At 35.2% G+C, this 17,666-nt stretch overlaps 1 protein-coding gene across 12 annotated transcripts in view; it reads right to left on the reverse strand.

Annotated features, from left to right (window-relative positions):
• The window catches only part of LOC140847796 (serine/threonine-protein kinase TAO1-like), a 324,214-nt gene that overhangs the window by 38,548 nt on the left and 268,000 nt on the right, over nucleotides 1–17,666 (reverse strand). For 8 of the 12 annotated variants that reach the window (XM_073229150.1, XM_073229149.1, XM_073229148.1 and 5 more), the window contains 3 exons: nucleotides 15,105–15,176; nucleotides 8,876–8,989; nucleotides 6,391–6,482 (listed from right to left, as the gene is read on the reverse strand). In XM_073229150.1, the coding sequence (XP_073085251.1) occupies nucleotides 6,391–6,482; nucleotides 8,876–8,989; nucleotides 15,105–15,176 (278 nt within the window). Of the gene's footprint in view, nucleotides 1–6,390; nucleotides 6,483–8,875; nucleotides 8,990–10,505; nucleotides 10,603–11,160; nucleotides 11,207–12,477; nucleotides 12,580–15,104; nucleotides 15,177–17,666 lie in introns of all 12 variants that reach the window. The other 4 variants (XM_073229143.1, XM_073229141.1, XM_073229142.1 and 1 more) reach the window with 2 other exon arrangements.

The raw sequence follows: 17,666 nt of genomic DNA on the forward strand, positions 1-17,666 counted from the left end.
TGAGTAAGACAGTTGGAATCTCCTCCAAAAAACATATATGTTTTTGAAAATATAACAAATACAACTAATCCTAAAAGAGAGACCAGAAGACACAGGACAACAGCCAGACTACATCCACACCCTCGAGAACCCAGGGCCTGGTGAAAGGGGTAAGATACAAGTCCCGGCCTGGTGGGACCCGAGTGCCCCTCACCCCAGCTCCTGGCAGGAGGAGATGAGTAGGAGCGGAGAGGGAGAGGGAGCCCAGGACTGCTGAACACCCAGCCCTAGCCATCCGTACCAGAGCGCAGACACAGTGCATGCGTGGAGTGCTAGAAACTAGGGAAACAGGACAGCAAGATCTGTGAGTGGGTCTCGAAGCCGGTGCCCCTGTGACAAAGAAAAGCGAGTGCTTTTTGAAAGTCTTAAAGGGACAGGGATGCCACAGCTGGATGGAAGCATCCTGGGTCACAGTATAGCAGCTGGAAATTCCAGGGAACTCTGGGCACACTAACCCCCTGGGCAACAGCTCTGAGACCCCTCACAGAGGTAAACAGCCAAACAGCTCCCCGTCCATTACCCCTCTGGGGCCCCACCAGAGCATAGCAGCAGCCTGAGGCTGGCCACTCCCACAGCAAGGGAGCTTCCTCCATACCAGCCGGGCAAGACATAGAGACCCAGTCTATACACAGCTACCCAACATAAGCCACTAGGGGTCGCAGTTGTCCCAGTAAAGAGGCCAGGAGCAAGTGGAAAGCCTTAGCTCTCCCAGGTGACAGAAAGCCAATAGCTCACCACTGCACCTATCAACAGAAGAAGGCAAAAAAATTTGATCCAGACAAGACTAACCCAGACAGTTTTGACATCTGCAACATCTTCCCCTGAAAAGGAACCTGGGGAGACAGATTTAACCAGTCTTCCTGAAAAAGAATTCAAAACAAAAGTCATAACCATGCTGATGGAACTAAGGAGGGAGAATACAAAAATAAAACAAGCTCTGGAAGGACTTCAAAAGAGAATGGACAAGAATCAAGAGACCATTAATGGACTAGAAAACAGAGAACAGGAACGCAGAGAAGCTGATGCAGAGAGAGAGAAAAGGATCTCCAGGAATGAAAGAATTTTAAGAGAACTGAGTGACCAATCGAAACGGAACAATATCCACATTATAGGGGTACCAGAAGAAGAAGAGAGAGAAAAAGGGATAGAAAGTGTCTTTGATGAAATAATTGCTGAAAACTTCCCCAAACTAGGGGAGAAAATGGCCTCTCAGACCACAGAGGTACACAGAACTCCCATGACAAGGGATACAAGAAGGGCAACACCAAGACACATAATAATTAAAATGGCAAAGATCAAAGACAAGGACAAAGTAAAGGCAGCCAGAGAGAAAAAAAGGCCACCTACAAAGGAAAACCCATCAGGCTATCATCAGACTTCTCAACAGAAACCCTACAGGCCAGAAGAGAATGGCATGATATATTTAATGCAATGAAACAGAAGGGCCTCGAACCAAGATTACTGTATCCAGCACGATTATCATTTAAACATGAAGGAGGGATTAAACAATTCCCATTGAAGCAAAAGTTGAGGGAATTTGCCTCCCACAAACCACCTCTACAGGGCATCTTACATGGACTGCTCTAGATGGGAGCACTCCTAAAAAGAGCACAGAACAAAACACCCAACATATGAAGAAGGGAGGAGGAGGAATAAGAAGGGAGAGAAATAAAGAATCATCAGACCGTGTTTATAAGAGCTCAATAAGTGAGTTAAGTTAGACAGTAAGATAGTAAAGAAGCTAACCTTGAACCTTTGGTAACCACAAACTTAAAGCATGCAATGGCAATAAGTACATACCTTTCAATAATCACCCTAAATGTAAATGGTCTGAATGCACCAATCAAAACACACAGAGTAATTGAATGGATAAAAAAGCAAGATCCATCCATATGCTGCTTACAAGAGACTCACCTCAAACCCAAAGACATGCACAGACTTAAAGTCAAGGGATGGAAAAAGAGAGAAAAAAGCAGGTGTTGCCATACTAGTATCAGACAAAATAGACTTCAAAATAAAGAAAGTAACAAAAGATAAAGAAGGACATCACATAATGATAAAGGGCTCAGTCCAACAAGAGGATATAACCATTATAAATGGTATATGCACCCAATATAGGAGCACAAACATATGTGAAACAAATACTAACAGAATTAAAGGAGGAAATAGAATGCAATGCATTCATTCTGGGAGACTTCAAAACAGCACTCACTCCAAAGGACAGATCCACCAGACAGAAAATAAATAAGGACACAGAGGCACTGAACAACACACTAGAACAGATGGACCTAATAGACATCTACAGAACTCTACATCCAAAAACAACAGGATACACATTCTTCTCAAGTGCACATGGAACATTCTCCAGAATAGACCACATACTAGGCCACAAAAAGAGCCTCAGTAAATTCCAAAAGATTGAAATCCTACCAACCAACTTTTCAGACCACAAAGGCATAAAATTAGAAATAAACTGTACACAGAAAGCAAAAAGGCCCACAAACACATTGAGGCTTAACAACATGGTCCTAAATAATCAATGGATAAATGACCAAATCAAAATGGAGATCCAGCAATTTATGGAAACAAACGACAACAACGACACAAAGCCCCAACTACTGTGGGATACAGCAAAAGCAGTCTTAAGAGGGAAGTATATAGCAATCCAGGCATATTTAAAGAAGGAAGAACAATCACAAATGAATAGTCTAAGGTCACAAATATCGAAATTGGAAAAAGAAGAACAAAAGAGGCCTAAGGTCAGCAGAAGGAGGGACATAATGAAGATCAGAGAATAAATAAATAAAATTGAGAAGAATAAAACAATAGCAAAAATCAATGAAACCAAAAGCTGGTTCTTCGAGGAAATAAACAAAATAGATAAGCCTCTAGCCAGACTTATTAAGAGGAAAAGAGAGTCAACACACATCAAGAGAATCAGAAACGAGAAAGGAAAAATCATGACAGTCCCCACAGAAATACAAAGAATTATTAGAGAGTATTATGAAAACCTATATGCTAACAAGCTGGGAAACCTAGGAGAAATGGACAACTTCCTAGAAAAATACAACCCTCAAGACTCACCCAGAAAGAAACAGAAAATCTAAACAGACCAATTACCAGCAACGAAATTGAAGTGGTAATCAAAAAACTACCAAAGAACAAAACCCCTGGGCTAGATGGATTTACCTCGGAATTTTATCAGACATTCACAGAAGCCATAATACCCATTCTCCTTAAAGTTTTCCAAAAAATGGAAGAGGGAATACTCCCAAACTCATTCTATGAAGCCAACATCACCCTAATACCAACACCAGGCAAAGACCCCATCAAAAAAGAAAACTACAGACCAATATCCCTGATGAACATAGATGCAAAAATACTCAACAAAATATTAGCAAACCAAAATCAAAAATAAATCAAAAGGATCGTACACCATGACCAAATGGGATTCATCCCAGGGATGCAAGAATGGTACAACACTCGAAAATCCATCAACATCATCCACCACATCAACAAAAAGAAAGACAAAATCCACACGATCATCTCCATAGATGCTGAAAAACATTCGATAAAATTCATCATCCATTCACGATAAAAACTCTCAACAAAATGGGTATAGAGGGCAGGTACCTCAACATAATAAAGGCCATATATGATAAACCCACAGCCAACATCATACTGAACAGCGAGAAGCTGAAAGCTTTCCCTCTGATATCGGGAACAAGACAGGGATGCCCACTATCCCCACTGTTATTCAACATAGTACTGGAGATCCTAGCCATGGCAATTAGACAAAAGAAAGAAATACAAGGAATCCATATTGGTAAAGAAGAAGTTAAACTGTCACTATTTGCAGATGACATGATATTGCACATAAAAAACCCTAAAGACTCCACTCCGCAACTACTAGAGCTAATATCGGAATTCAGCAAAGTTGCAGGATACAAAATTAGCACATAGAAATCTGTGGCTTTCCTATACACTAACAATAAACTAATAGAAAGAGAAATCAGGAAGACAATTCCATTCACAGTAGCATCAAAAAGAATAAAATACCTAGGAATAAACCTAACCAAGGAAGTGAAAGACCTGTACCCTGAAAACTACAAGACACTCTTAAGAGAAATTAAAGAGGTCACTAACAAATGGAAACTCATCCCATGCTCTTGGCTAGGAAGAATTAATATCGTCAAATGGCCATCCTGGCCAAAGCAATATACAGATTCGATGCAATCCCTATTAAATTACCAACAGCATTCTTCAATAAACTGGAACAAATAGTTCAAAAATACATATGGAAACACCAAAGACCCTGAATAGCCAAAGCAATCCTGAGAAGGAAGAATAAAGTAGGGGGGATCTCACTCCCCAACTTCAAGCTCTACTACATAGACACAGTAATCAAGACAATTTGGTACTGGCACAAGAACAGAGCCACAGACCAATGGAACAGAATAGAGACTCCAAACATTAACCCAAACATATATGGTCAACTAATATTCGATAAAGGGGCCATGGACATACAATGGGGAAATGACAGTATTTTCAAAAGATGGTTCTCGCAAAACTGGACAGCTACATGTAAGAGAATGAAGCTGGATCACTGTCTAACCCCACACACAAAAGTAAATTTGAAATGGATCAAAGACTTGAATGTAAGTCATGAAACCATAAAACTCTAGAAAAAAACATAGGCAAAAATCTCTTAGACATAAACATGAGTGACCTCTTCTTGAACATATCTCCCCGGGCAAGGGAAACAAATGCAAAAATGAACAAATGGGACTATATCAAGCTGAGAAGCTTCTGTACAGTAAAGGACACTATCAATAGAACAAAAAGGCACCCTACAGTATGGGAGAATATATTCGAAAATGACAGATCCAATAAAGGGTTGACATGCAAAATATATAAAGAGCTCACACACCTCAACAAAGAAAAAGCAAATAATCCAATTAAAAATGGGCAGAGGAGCTGAATAGACAGTTCTCTAAAGAAGAAATTCAGATGGCCCAAAGACACATGAAAAGAAGCTCCACATCACTTGTCATCAGAGAAATGCAAATTAAAACCACAATGAGATATCACCTCACACCAGTAAGGATCACCATCATCGAAAAGACAAACAACAACAGATGTTGGCGAGGTTGTGGGGAAAGAAGAACCCTCCTATACTGCTGGTGGGAATGTAAATTAGTTCAACCATTGTGGAAAGCAGTATGGAGGTGCCTCAAAATGCTCAAAATAGAAATACCATTTGACCCAGGAATTTCACTTCTAGGAATTTACCCTAAGAATGCAGCACTCCAGTTTGAAAAAGACAGCTGCACCCCTATGTTTATCACTGCACTATTTACAATAGCCAAGATATGGAAGTAACCTAAATGTCCATCAGTAGATGAATGGATAAAGAAGATGTGGTACATATACACAATGGAATATTACTCAGCCATAAGGAAAAAACAAATTCTACCATTTGCAACTACATGGATGGAGGTAGAGGGAATTATGCTCAGTGAAATAAGCCAGGTGGAGAAAGACAAGTACCAAATGATTTCACGCATCTCCAGAATATAAGAACAAAGGAAAACTGAAGGAGCAAAAGAGCAGCAGAATCACAGAACCCAAGAATGGACTAATAGTTACCAAAGGGAAAGGAACTGGGGAGGATGGGAGGGAAGGGAGAGATAAGGGCGGGGAAAAGGAAAGGAGGCATTACGATTAGCATGTAGAGTGTGTGGGGGCACGGGGAGGGCTGTGCAACACAGAGCAGACAAGTAGTGATTTTACAGCATCTTACTGCGGTGATGGACAGTGATTGTGAAGGGGTGTGTGGGGGGACTTGGTGAAGGGGGGAGCCTAGTAAACATAATGTTCTTCATGTAATTGTAGAGTAATGATACCAAAATAAAAAAAATTAAATTGTACACTAAGGTATGCAAGCTGATAACCTAATCCTCATACCTAACATGAAGTATTAAGTAACTTTAGTAGTGGTACTACTACTCTAAAGCATTCATGAATGCTTTAGAGACCCTTCATAGATCGTAAATGTATAACCATAGACATATTCTAGGTGTTTAACAAATACTCATTAAATTTTAGATACAGATACCTCAAAATTAATACCACAGTAGAAACTATTTTAGACCTAATTTAATACAGCAAATATAATATACCTAAACTAACATATATATACAAATTGCCAAATAACCAAAGTGACAACCTTGATAGATTTATTGCTCCCCTTAAACACTGACATAAAAATGAAAAACTGTACTTTGGTACAGAAATTGAGGTGAAACATTGATCAAAACTTACTACACAGTAATAAAGAGCGATGCTTACCTATTTCAATACATGTTATCCCCAGAGACCATACATCTACTTTGCTATCATATTGTTCTTCATTCCTGCCTAAAATTATTTCTGGGGCCATCCTAAAACATAAAATGTTACTTAAAGTTATAAAAGAAAAGAAAAGTATACTATTCTTTAAAAATGTAATGACCATCCACATGGAGAATACCTGTGTGAATTCCAGATGACATGTCTGGACATAAGAATTCTTATAAGAAATAAATGCATTACAGGTTGTGAGGTAAATATTTACTGTTGCATATACAGTGTTAGACTTATTCTCACCATTTGTCATGATCACATACCAGCATCCTCGAGGAAAGACTCCCCAGAGCAGGGTTGCATTCTGCATCAATTCAAGTTTGCAGATTGTAATATTGTATATCCTTAATGCCAGCAGTTCTCAAACATTTTGGTTTCAGCATCTTATTACAAAAGTCTAAATTTTTATCACTGGCACTTGTTTTCTTGAAGTAAACAAACTCACTACATTTAGCTGAGAAAATATCTGCCACAATAAGCAACAATGAATAAGCAGTTTGTCAGTCTTTTTTGCAAATAGGAGTAGTGTTCTGTGATAAAAGTGGCTAGGACAGCCACTCATAACTAAATAAATCATACAATTATTAACTTTGGAGGGGTCTTGGCTACAAAATGAAACTCTTAATTTGCATCCTTAGCTAGACTCTAATGTTCTCACTGGTGCTTTACCTTATACTTCCTTTCTACTTCTTAAGCACAAACATTAGCAGTTTCTGACTGCTTAATAAGATTGTCACCAGGCGTATGTGAGTTCCTGTGTGTAAAAATATGTAAATATGTACATAATGCTGTGTTCCTAATATACCATATACAAATTTCAATTGCTTATAATATAGGGCTTCTAATGTGTTAAGATGTTGCAGTAAGCTTGGGGAGTCACTAAGTTCAACAAAGTTAAAAAGGTAGTTTTGTTCTTAATGCACAACTTTCTAGCTCCTTTCTAGTATCTAATATTGATCACTGACTTGTAAAGAGGGTGACCATTAAGAAGCATTATTTGTCCAAAGAACCCTTTTTTTATACAGGGGAAGAGGATTCTATCTAAACTAGGCTTCTACATAAGAAGTTTTTGGTCATACAAAACAGTGGTCTCCAAACTTTTTATTTTCTTACTTCCAATGAATTTATTTAAAAAATGTATCTGCTTGTACATTTTTGAGTTGGTATCTAAATTTTATAAACTTAATAGTTGCAAAGGATATAATGCACACATATGTAAATGTGCTTTACAGATATTTACAACTTGTAGCTGAGGACCCTGCTCATTCAATTCATTAAAAACACTGCTGTGTAATAACCTAATTAGCAAACCCAGTCTGCACGGTCATATGAACCATTCAAATCAGAATTATTTTCTGGCAGGAAATGCCAAACTTCATTTCTCATTGTAAATAACATGTTAATGTGTCCTCACAACAATTGTCCCAGTTATAAATGAGATAATTTGTGATTCACTAGAAAAGAAGCTGGGAGGAAAGATAATTGGGGAAAAGAAAGAGCAAGGAGTAAAAGGAACTGAAGAGAATGACTGGGAAGGCAGAAGGCCCATTGCCAAAACTTGGTGTCCTAAATCTTCAATATTTCTGATGCCATATATTCTAGATGTTACATGTTCTCAGATTGTCCCTCTGGTGATGGTTTGAGGCTTTTAATTCTCAGAACAATGCATCACTCTACTCTTCAGGATGGGTGAGAAGCCTTTCTTTAACAAACTGGGAGTTGGGAGATTTGAAAGGTAGGTGGAAAAGAAGATGCAGTAGACCTTAGACACTTCTCAACATATACGGAGAGAGGACATCTATGGAAGTTGAAGATGTGGAAAATTATTCCCTTCAGACTTGCTGACATTAATATGGAATTATTTATGAATAAAATTAGATGATGTCTAGAAGTTGCTTCAGATAAGTGGAGGTGGGAGGGAGGGCAAGAAGGTCAAGTACACAGGGCAGCCAGGCCCTGGGGTAGTGCTGTTAGGCTGAGCTGACTGCTGTGTGAGCCTTTGTTATATTTTTGTCTATTTCCCTGTATACTTGAAATTCTCCACAATAAAAAATGAAAACAAAAAGTTCCTAATCAGCTACCAGTCTTCAGGTACTCTTACTCAGAAGATACTGACACACAGTAAGTATAAATCTAAAGAAAATTTCCACTTAGCATTTCTATCTTCTCCCTTCTTAAAGATTTAAATTTTTTCACTCCTACCCCCAATACATGATGTAGATGATAACAGGAAAGAACCGTAGGGGGGACAAATGATACAGTAGGAGATACAAGGGCAGCACTCCAAACCTGTATCTGAAACTACAGTGCTTAGAGTAATAGCTAAAGCAGCACTGTATTTCCAAGAGAACCATAAAGCACCTGATAAAAGTACAACCACACACTGCCTATTCCAATTATGAGGATCAATACCAGATGGGACTATGCTTACCAATGTGGCGTTCCCACAAAAGACTTGGCAGAAGAGGCCATGGAAGCAAATCCAAAGTCAGCAAGTTTCACCTGGCCTCCTGGTGTCAGAAGGATATTTCCTGCTTTGATGTCTCTGCGTTTAAGGAACACAGAAAATTATTTTTCTTTCCTTTGTAAGATTATACTGAAAATGATAAAGATCATATAAAAATTTATAAAATAGGGAAGGAGAAATCAGAATAATTAAGGCCTTGGATAATCTCTCAATTGGGATAATGAGAATTAAGATCCAAACTAAGAAATGAGATACACAGAATTCCTATAAGTATATAGTAACAATTTTCTAAAAGAGAAGATAAAATAGCAGTAGAAACAGAAGAAAAAAATTAGGTAATTAACAGCACAGACTCAATATTTGAGTGCCTGTTTATTGGTACAAATAATGGTTTTAAAAATTTCGCTGAACATTCTTATATGACTGTAAGATTTCTGAGTATACCCCTAACAATAAAATGGAAAAAAAAAGAACCTGATGCCCCAAATTTGTTTTTTTTAATTACTCATATCATTCCAAATTTTTGCATAGTTCTACCTAAACATGAAATGAAAACTGAAACACATGGATAAGGTAATATCAATGATCCCAAATTTACTTTTAAGCTCTTTTCTAAATCAGCAATGTACATGTGAACTAAGAAAATTACAATGGGATTGTATGCCCAATGGGCACCATAATATTCAAAAAGAAATTTCTAAGCACTTGTCAATTCATACTATACAGTATTATAATGGGTGTAATATTAAGTCAATCTATTTTCTTCCATTTGTTTTTTTAAAACATGGAAGGTTCTTTGAAGTTGAGAAGACCTTAGGTTCTGCTTCCAACTCTTTCATTCTCTTATTTACTATGCATGTGGATTTCTCTTGGACCTTACTATCCTCATCTAAAAAACTGATAACCCATTAATTTGCAATGACTCTACTATATAAGTTTACTATGTATTGTCTGGTTCACATACATAATTTTAAAAATGCTAGCTTCCTTCTAAAAACAGGCAAAACCAATACCAATGCTGAAAATGTAGTTTATGATGGTTGAATCTTTAAATTACTATCCATTATCAAGGATTATCAAGGATTATCTCAAAAGCATAGTGTTAAGTAGCTTTTACTTGTCTCTGTCATGGAATCAATGGAACAAATCTGGCATTATGAGTCACCAGGAGGACAAAAGATCTAGGTTAGTTCTAGTCTAATCTATCTTGCTTCATCAGCTTTGAGAAGTGAGTCACAAATTGGGGCATCAGTTTCTTCATCTGTAAAATGAAACAAGTAAGAATACATAATCCCTATCATCTTTTCCACTTCACAAATTAAACTTTTCTGTAATTAAATTTCTATCACAAATCTATAAAGTGCACATACTTCGGAAAGCCCAGCAGCATGTGTAGAAAAAGATAAAAATTCTCAACAAAGAGATCAAACAAATTAGTATATTCATTTTAAGACATGGATAACCTAAAAAAATATGAGTTTGTAAAACTCCAGAATACTTTTATTTAGGTAAAACCAACAAAGCTTTCAGGATTAATAAATTCTAGGTCTGATAAATTTGCTTATTAATATATGGTAATTTTTAAAGTACTTACCTATGGATCATGGCACAAGAATGTAAGTAGGCTAATCCCTGAAGAGCACCGTGTATAATTGCTGATATTTCCATTTCTTGTAATTGCATTTTGTGAACTTAAAATAAGATTTTATTTGAAAATAATTACTCTATAGAACATTTTTATTTTAAAATATATATACACATATCTAATACATGGGCAAATTTAAAAAAAACTAACATTTAGCAAGAAGGAATTTTTTGCTTTCCAAGATAATAAACAAAGCAATTCAACTTAATAAGTGTGCAGTTGTGCCTAGTTATTATAGTTCACAGCCAATTTTCCTCTAAGTTAACATTTAACAATTATTTCATGATTATAAAAACAATGAAAGAGAAGCTTTCCCTTTTTATATTCCTACATATCTTCATTCTGAACAGAAGGAACAAATCAAGTTTAATGATAAGGAAGGCAGAAAAAATGCCTGTTAAATCATAATGAAAGAAAACTCATCTGTTATGCTAAAACGTAGTATTTAATGAGGACAGTGCATACCACGCTGAGACTCTAGAAAAGACAAAGGTTTTTACTCTTCCTGGAAAGTTTTAACATTATTAAAAAAATCTCTTAGTGAATGAGTTCTCATTTTATTATACTAATACTTTTCTTTTCTTAATAAATAAAGGAAACTTACATTCCAGCAAATCTGAAACAGATCCTGAACAATATTCCATTACAAGCTACAGGGGAAAAAATGATAAAAACATTAAAATACACTATTAAAATAAAAAGATTCTATATGAGATAAAATAAATTCACCAAGGAGATCGAGAAGATAGTTTGAAGTGAAACAAACTCTACTTATCAATTACCTTTAAATATAAGTATACATTTTGGAACTTGTTAAATGCATACATGAAGTTAAGCCAATGCTACATTAATCTTTTATAATGCCAACATATAACTGCTTGTAGAAGATGTGTGTTTCATATAATTACTAACTAAAGCTATAAAGGAATATATATATTTCATTAATATTAACCTATAGTAGCAATACTGGCATTGTCAGGAAGCAGAAAATCATCCCCTGGTACTATATATACACAAAGTTTAGGTTACAGTTTAAATCTTTCCTATAAAGCAAACAAAGAGCACCTCTTATGTGCCAGGTATTTTATATATATTAACTAATTTAATCCTCATAACCACCTTTGGAAGTAGACCCTATTATCATCCTTGTTTTACAGATGGAGAAACTTGAAAGACAGAGAGGCAGCCTACCCTCTCTCCCACTGTTTTTTCTTTTACCACAGCCTCAAATTTAGGAGTACCATCACCATCAAATTAAACCAAACATTACAAATCTAAATAAATCTAAGTTCTGTATACTAAAATGATAATCAGCTGTAGCTTATTAAAAGTAAAAGGTCATTCCTGTTTAAAGAAAATTTAGCCTTTCTCTGAAAAGACATAATTACTATGCCTATACTGTTGTAAGATTACTACCTTATCTTAGTTTCAACAATGGGGCAAAATTAATTTCCATTTTCTGCAATAAAATGTCCCAATTTTCTACCTTTAGTATTATTCAGCCAAAGAATCACAATCAGCTCAGATTTCACCAGGATTCACCACCAATATTCCAACCAAGATCCTTATGGTTAAATAGCTTACAATACATTTCTGTCAAAAATAAATGCTGATTTTCATCCTTTGATAGGATTGTTCTCAACAAATATTTGATAAAGCATTTGAAGAATGATACCGCTAACATACATCAGAACATTTTCCTGTGCACGTAATGGTCAGCTGAATCTCTGTAGTCAACTAGCAAAAGTTCTATTATCTCTTACTGCCTAATAATTTCAGGAAAAGCTGCTCCTCTTTTCTCAGTATGAACTAACATTTCAAGGTGTTTGTGCGTGGCTTTACACAACTATTTTGAGACATTTTTGAATTAATTATAAACTAAACCTACTAAAATTACAGCAAGGGGAGAGCAGATACCTACCCATGCTCTGTGCTCACGTAAATAGCAGCCTTTGTACTCTACAATGTTGGGATGTTTTAATGTTCGTAGCAACCTGACTTCTTTAATAATACCCTGCCATCTCTGTGGGGAGAAAAAAAAGAATAAAGGAGAGAATTAGGAACAGTTGCCTTTCCTTAGAAAACTATATAAGTACAAAAGTAATGATTAGATTAAAAAGTTAACAAGAACATACAACTTTGCTTTATTTGTAATATTTAAATGTCAAACTAATATATTTTAAAGAAATTACATTCATATAGTTTACAACTCAATAACATAAAATTCATTCCAGGTAGGACACATTTTTATTTTCATAACATTTATTATCAATGAGTCTTATAAAAATTTTACAACCACACACCAAGCCTGTTGAAAACTATATACTATATTTAGTGGTTTTTCTTCAAAAGTTCAACCTCCCCCTTCTTTTTTGCAGTTTTATTGTTGTATGATTTACATACCTTAAAGTTCAGCTGTTGTGTTTTTTGGCTTATATTGTCTACCAAATGTTAAGTTTTTTCTGCTGTTTAAACTCAAATCAAGTAATTACCTAAATTCCTAAATGCACATATTCTAAAATGCTAGTGAACACTTACGTTATAACAGAGGGAAGTTCACAGAAAAACCAAGCAGCATGGAAACATTTTCCTACAGGATTTCCTGAAGAGCCTTCCCATTAACGCCTACTAGTAAATAACAGATAAACCTTCAGCAATAAAAGCTACTCTATGACAACTTCAGAAACTTAGGCCATATCCTAAATAGAGTTACTTGTCAGAAGCAATCAGGGAACTGAAAATACAGGTTCTTGGGTCCATACCCAGAGACTCTGGAGGCTTAGGAGATGTGGGATGGGAACTTGGAATCTGTTTTTTGTTCTTGTTTCAGTTTTGTCAAGCTTTACCGCTGACTTGCATCATGCATGTTTCTAAAGGTAGGGGAACTAGAATACAGAACTTTAAAAAATGTTTGCACTAGAATTTAAGATCCTATATCTCCTATGTTATTTCATAAGCCCTCAAGAAAATAGAGCAAGATATTCACAGTGTAAAATGTGTAAGCTGTAAGATGCTAACTTCAGAAAGTGTTTTTTGGGCTTTACATTTCAAATTTGAGTGCTCTGGGAGGCAAACTCTCAAAACAAAACCAAGCTAAAACCTATATTCTTCAATGTAAAAAAAACTTCCAGGAAGGATACAATATTAAATGAGAGAAGATGATGCCCTAGGTGAAACTTTTTGTTTTTGGCATGACTAATTAAACAGACTCCAACACAAGTCTGCTATGAAAGCTGGTTTTAAAGTTATACTGTAGAATGGCAAATTAAATTAAACTTGTAAAAAATGGAGGTTTTTTTAGGGGTTTTAGAAATTAAAGAGTTTTTCTTAGGTATCGACATAATGGAACAGTGATCAATCACAACAGTGTTATCATACCCATAAGTATGATTATCACAAAAAACAACATTTACCACAAAACAGAGATTACAGAAATGTAGAAAGCCAAAACCTTTAAAAATTAAAGACTGATCAAGCAATTCTACCTCTGGGCATATACCCTAAAGTTTAAAAGCGGGAACTCAAAAAAATACTTGTATACCTATGTGCATAGCAGCATTATTCACAATAACCAAGGGGTAGAAGCAACTAAGTGTCCATTTACAGATGGTAGATGAACAAAATGTGGTGTTTTTACACACACACACACGCAGGAATATTATTCAGCTTTAAAAAGAAAGGTAATTCTGACACACTACAACATAGATGAACTTTGAGGACACTATATTAAGTGAAACAAGCCAGTCACAAAAGGACAAATAGTGCATAATTTCAATTACATGAGATACCTAAAGTAGTCAAATTGATAGACAGCAAGTGGAGAGGTGATTTCCAAGGGCTGCGGGGAGGAGGGAATGAGGTGTTATTGTTTGATGGGTGTAGAATATCACTTTTGCAAAATGAAAGAATTCTGGAGATGAATGGTGGTGATGGTTGCACAGCAATGTGAATGTTTGCAGAAAAAAAAGAAAGACAAAGAGAACACACTTAGAAAGTAATTTTATAAACTTATGCAATTAAGGAAGAACTAATCAGAACACTGATGAACTAAAGTACATGCAACACAGTATCAGTAATTTTATGTTTCAGATTATTACCCACTGCCTTATTTTTCCGACTAGATATATTGCTGCCGATGATTATTTGAAACAGCCATTAAATAATTTCTTAACCATTAAAAATTTATATCCAGTATACTTACTGCCAAATGTATCTTATTCTAGTGTACTTTCTTAGACATGATAATCCCTCTATTATAGAATAATCTGCTGAACAATTTAAAAAATTAAACTCGTGTCAGCAGCACATATCTAAAAAAATTAAAAGTAAGGGACGCAGTTGGGAGGTTTATGGGATGTCAGGAACGTTGTTTATGGCTCTAGGTACAGGTTAAATGGGCATATTGAGTCTGTGGAAAAAAATTCACTGAGATAAACCTTAGTATTTGTATATTTTACAACATTTTTTGAAAAAATTTCCGCCTATCCCCAATTAAAAATGGTATGGCTTTCTTTAACATGCCAATACAAACATATATATTTCACCTACCTCCATAGCCCTCTTTCCACTATAAGGTATTCTCTTGATAGCCACCACGTCATAGGTGTACACATCTCGTGCCTAAAAAAGACAGAAGACCACTGTAAAAATTAACATTTATAAACTACCATGTCCAAAAAGATACCAAAACTGATTTTAAAGAACATTAAAAACATAAGTAAATGGATAGCAAAAAGCGTATCAAATTATCAAGGAGCTGGTACTTTAGAAATAAAAATAATGTATGTTTATCTTTGAATCAGCTAGTTGAGAGGAAAAACATAGAAATTTGAATAGAACTATAAACAAACAAAAAAATGACTAGTACAAGTCTATGCTAGGCCTGTAAATATCAAAATTTCAATGAAATGGACAATTCTCTAGGAAAGAACTACTAAAATTGATCTAGAAAAGAAAATTTGAGTAAAACAGTGGTGGAAGATTGAAAAGAATACTAATTGTCTTTAAAATTGTTGTGAGTGGAGCAGTTTCACTAGGGGAACTTCCCAGGATAAAAGGGGAAGAAAAGGAAAGCTACTCCATTAACTGTATGGAGGCAGTCTAACCCAACAACTAAACCCTCACAAGCAGCACAAAATAGAAAGTTAGCTACCAATCTGACTTATAAATGTAGACAAGGGAACTCTAAATGAAATTTTAAAACCAAATATTACCGGGCATTAAAAAGAATATTTCATTTAGATAAAATATATTACCACAGAAATGCAAAATTTTGATACAGGAAAACATTTAATAATTTGCCATATTTTTTTACAAATCAAAGGGGAAAAATATATACTTATACATATAAATGCTTAATAAATGCTGAAAATGCAGAAAGAGCCTAACTCTAAACGCAGGGAAGACCAAACTCTTAGAAAACCCACATGGGAAAGGTAATTCCTCAACATGATAAATCATGTCTATTGTAAAAAACTATTAACTAGAATTAAGACAAGACAGCTAAAATGCTATCACCATTACTATTTACCACTGCTGTGGAATTTTGATAAAAAAATAAAAGCATAACAGAAACATAAAAGTTAACTCTTTAGAAAGTAAGAGCCAAATTCTCATTATGTGTTAAAAAAAAGATGATATATAAAGAAGGCACAAGAGGATAGCTGCAAAACATTTCAAATGAGTTCAGTAATAAGGGTTAATCATTTCTAGTCATATGTGGAAGAATTCATCTTCAATTCAGTCTTTAATGAATTCCCAAAGATAAAATGTTTTAAAATTAGATTATGGTGATGGCTACAAAAATCTAACTTACTAAAAATCTATGAAATGCACACTTAAAATTGGTGAACTGAGAGTATGTAACTTAAATCTCAAAAAAGCTGTTAAAAAATTAGACAAGCAGGTGTGTAAATTGTACCTAAATAGAGTTCCTTAAAATATATATATATATATTCTTTTAAGTGGGTCCTTGGAACAACTAATGACCTTCCAATTTCAATTACTAGCAGACTGGTGAAGGCAAACGTGCACCACTTAACATAATGGGTGAAGTGGATCTATCTGCATAAGATCTTGAATATGAATTTATTTTTCCAAAATGTTCTCTACTCATCAATTTGTGAGCCCCTTGATTTCAGTCAATAGGTCTAACCAGCTATATTCTTTTCTAACAGTTTTAATGAGATATAATTTACATAGCACACATTTCACCCATTTGAATGTGTGTAATTCTATAGCTTTTAGTACACTGAAAGATGCATGGCAATACTGATCGATATGATAGATATATGCAATTTACTGATAACTACAATTCTAGAACTTTCATCACCTTAAAGAGAAACTCCAAATTGTTTCATTTAAAAATGGTTAAAATGGTAAATTTTAGATTATATGTACCTTACCTCAAATTTTTTCCCCATTAAAAAAAAGAAAAAAGAAACCCCGCACCCTTTAGCTATCACTCTACTGTCCCTATTCCTCACCCCTTCAGCCCTAAGGAACAACTGATCTACTTTCTGTGTCTCTGGAGATGTGCCCATTCTGTACACTTTGGAACCATATAATATATGGTCTTTTGTGTCTGGTTTCTTTCACTTAGTATAATGTTTTCAAGATTTGAGACCAGTGAATGTTGAGCATCTTTTTATGTGCTTTTTGGCCATTTGTACATCTTTGGAGAAATGTCAATTCAGATTAAATACATGCCCATTTAAAAGTTGGGTTGCCTTTTTTTATTGAGTTGTAAGAGTTCTTTATATATTCTTGACACAAGTCCCTTAGCAGACATATGATTTACAAATAATTTCTCCTATTCTATTGTTGTCTTTTCAGTTTTGAAGCATAGAAGTTTTACATTTTGATCAAATCCAATATCTGCTTTTCCTTTGTTCATGCTTTTGTTGTCATTTCCAAGAATCCTTTGACAAAACCAAGGTCATGCAGTTTTACCCTAAGAGTTTTATAATTTTAATGTTCATATATGGTATGAGGTAAGGGTCCTATTTCATTGTTCTGCTAAAGAGCTTCATTTCTAACTAGCACAAGATAAAGTTCAAAAGAGGGTATACTAAATGCAGTGTAGTCACCTGGAGTAGATTCCAGAACAGA

The sequence above is a fragment of the Manis javanica genome, chromosome 2 (genome assembly GCF_040802235.1).
Source record: "Manis javanica isolate MJ-LG chromosome 2, MJ_LKY, whole genome shotgun sequence".
NCBI lineage: Eukaryota > Metazoa > Chordata > Mammalia > Pholidota > Manidae > Manis > Manis javanica.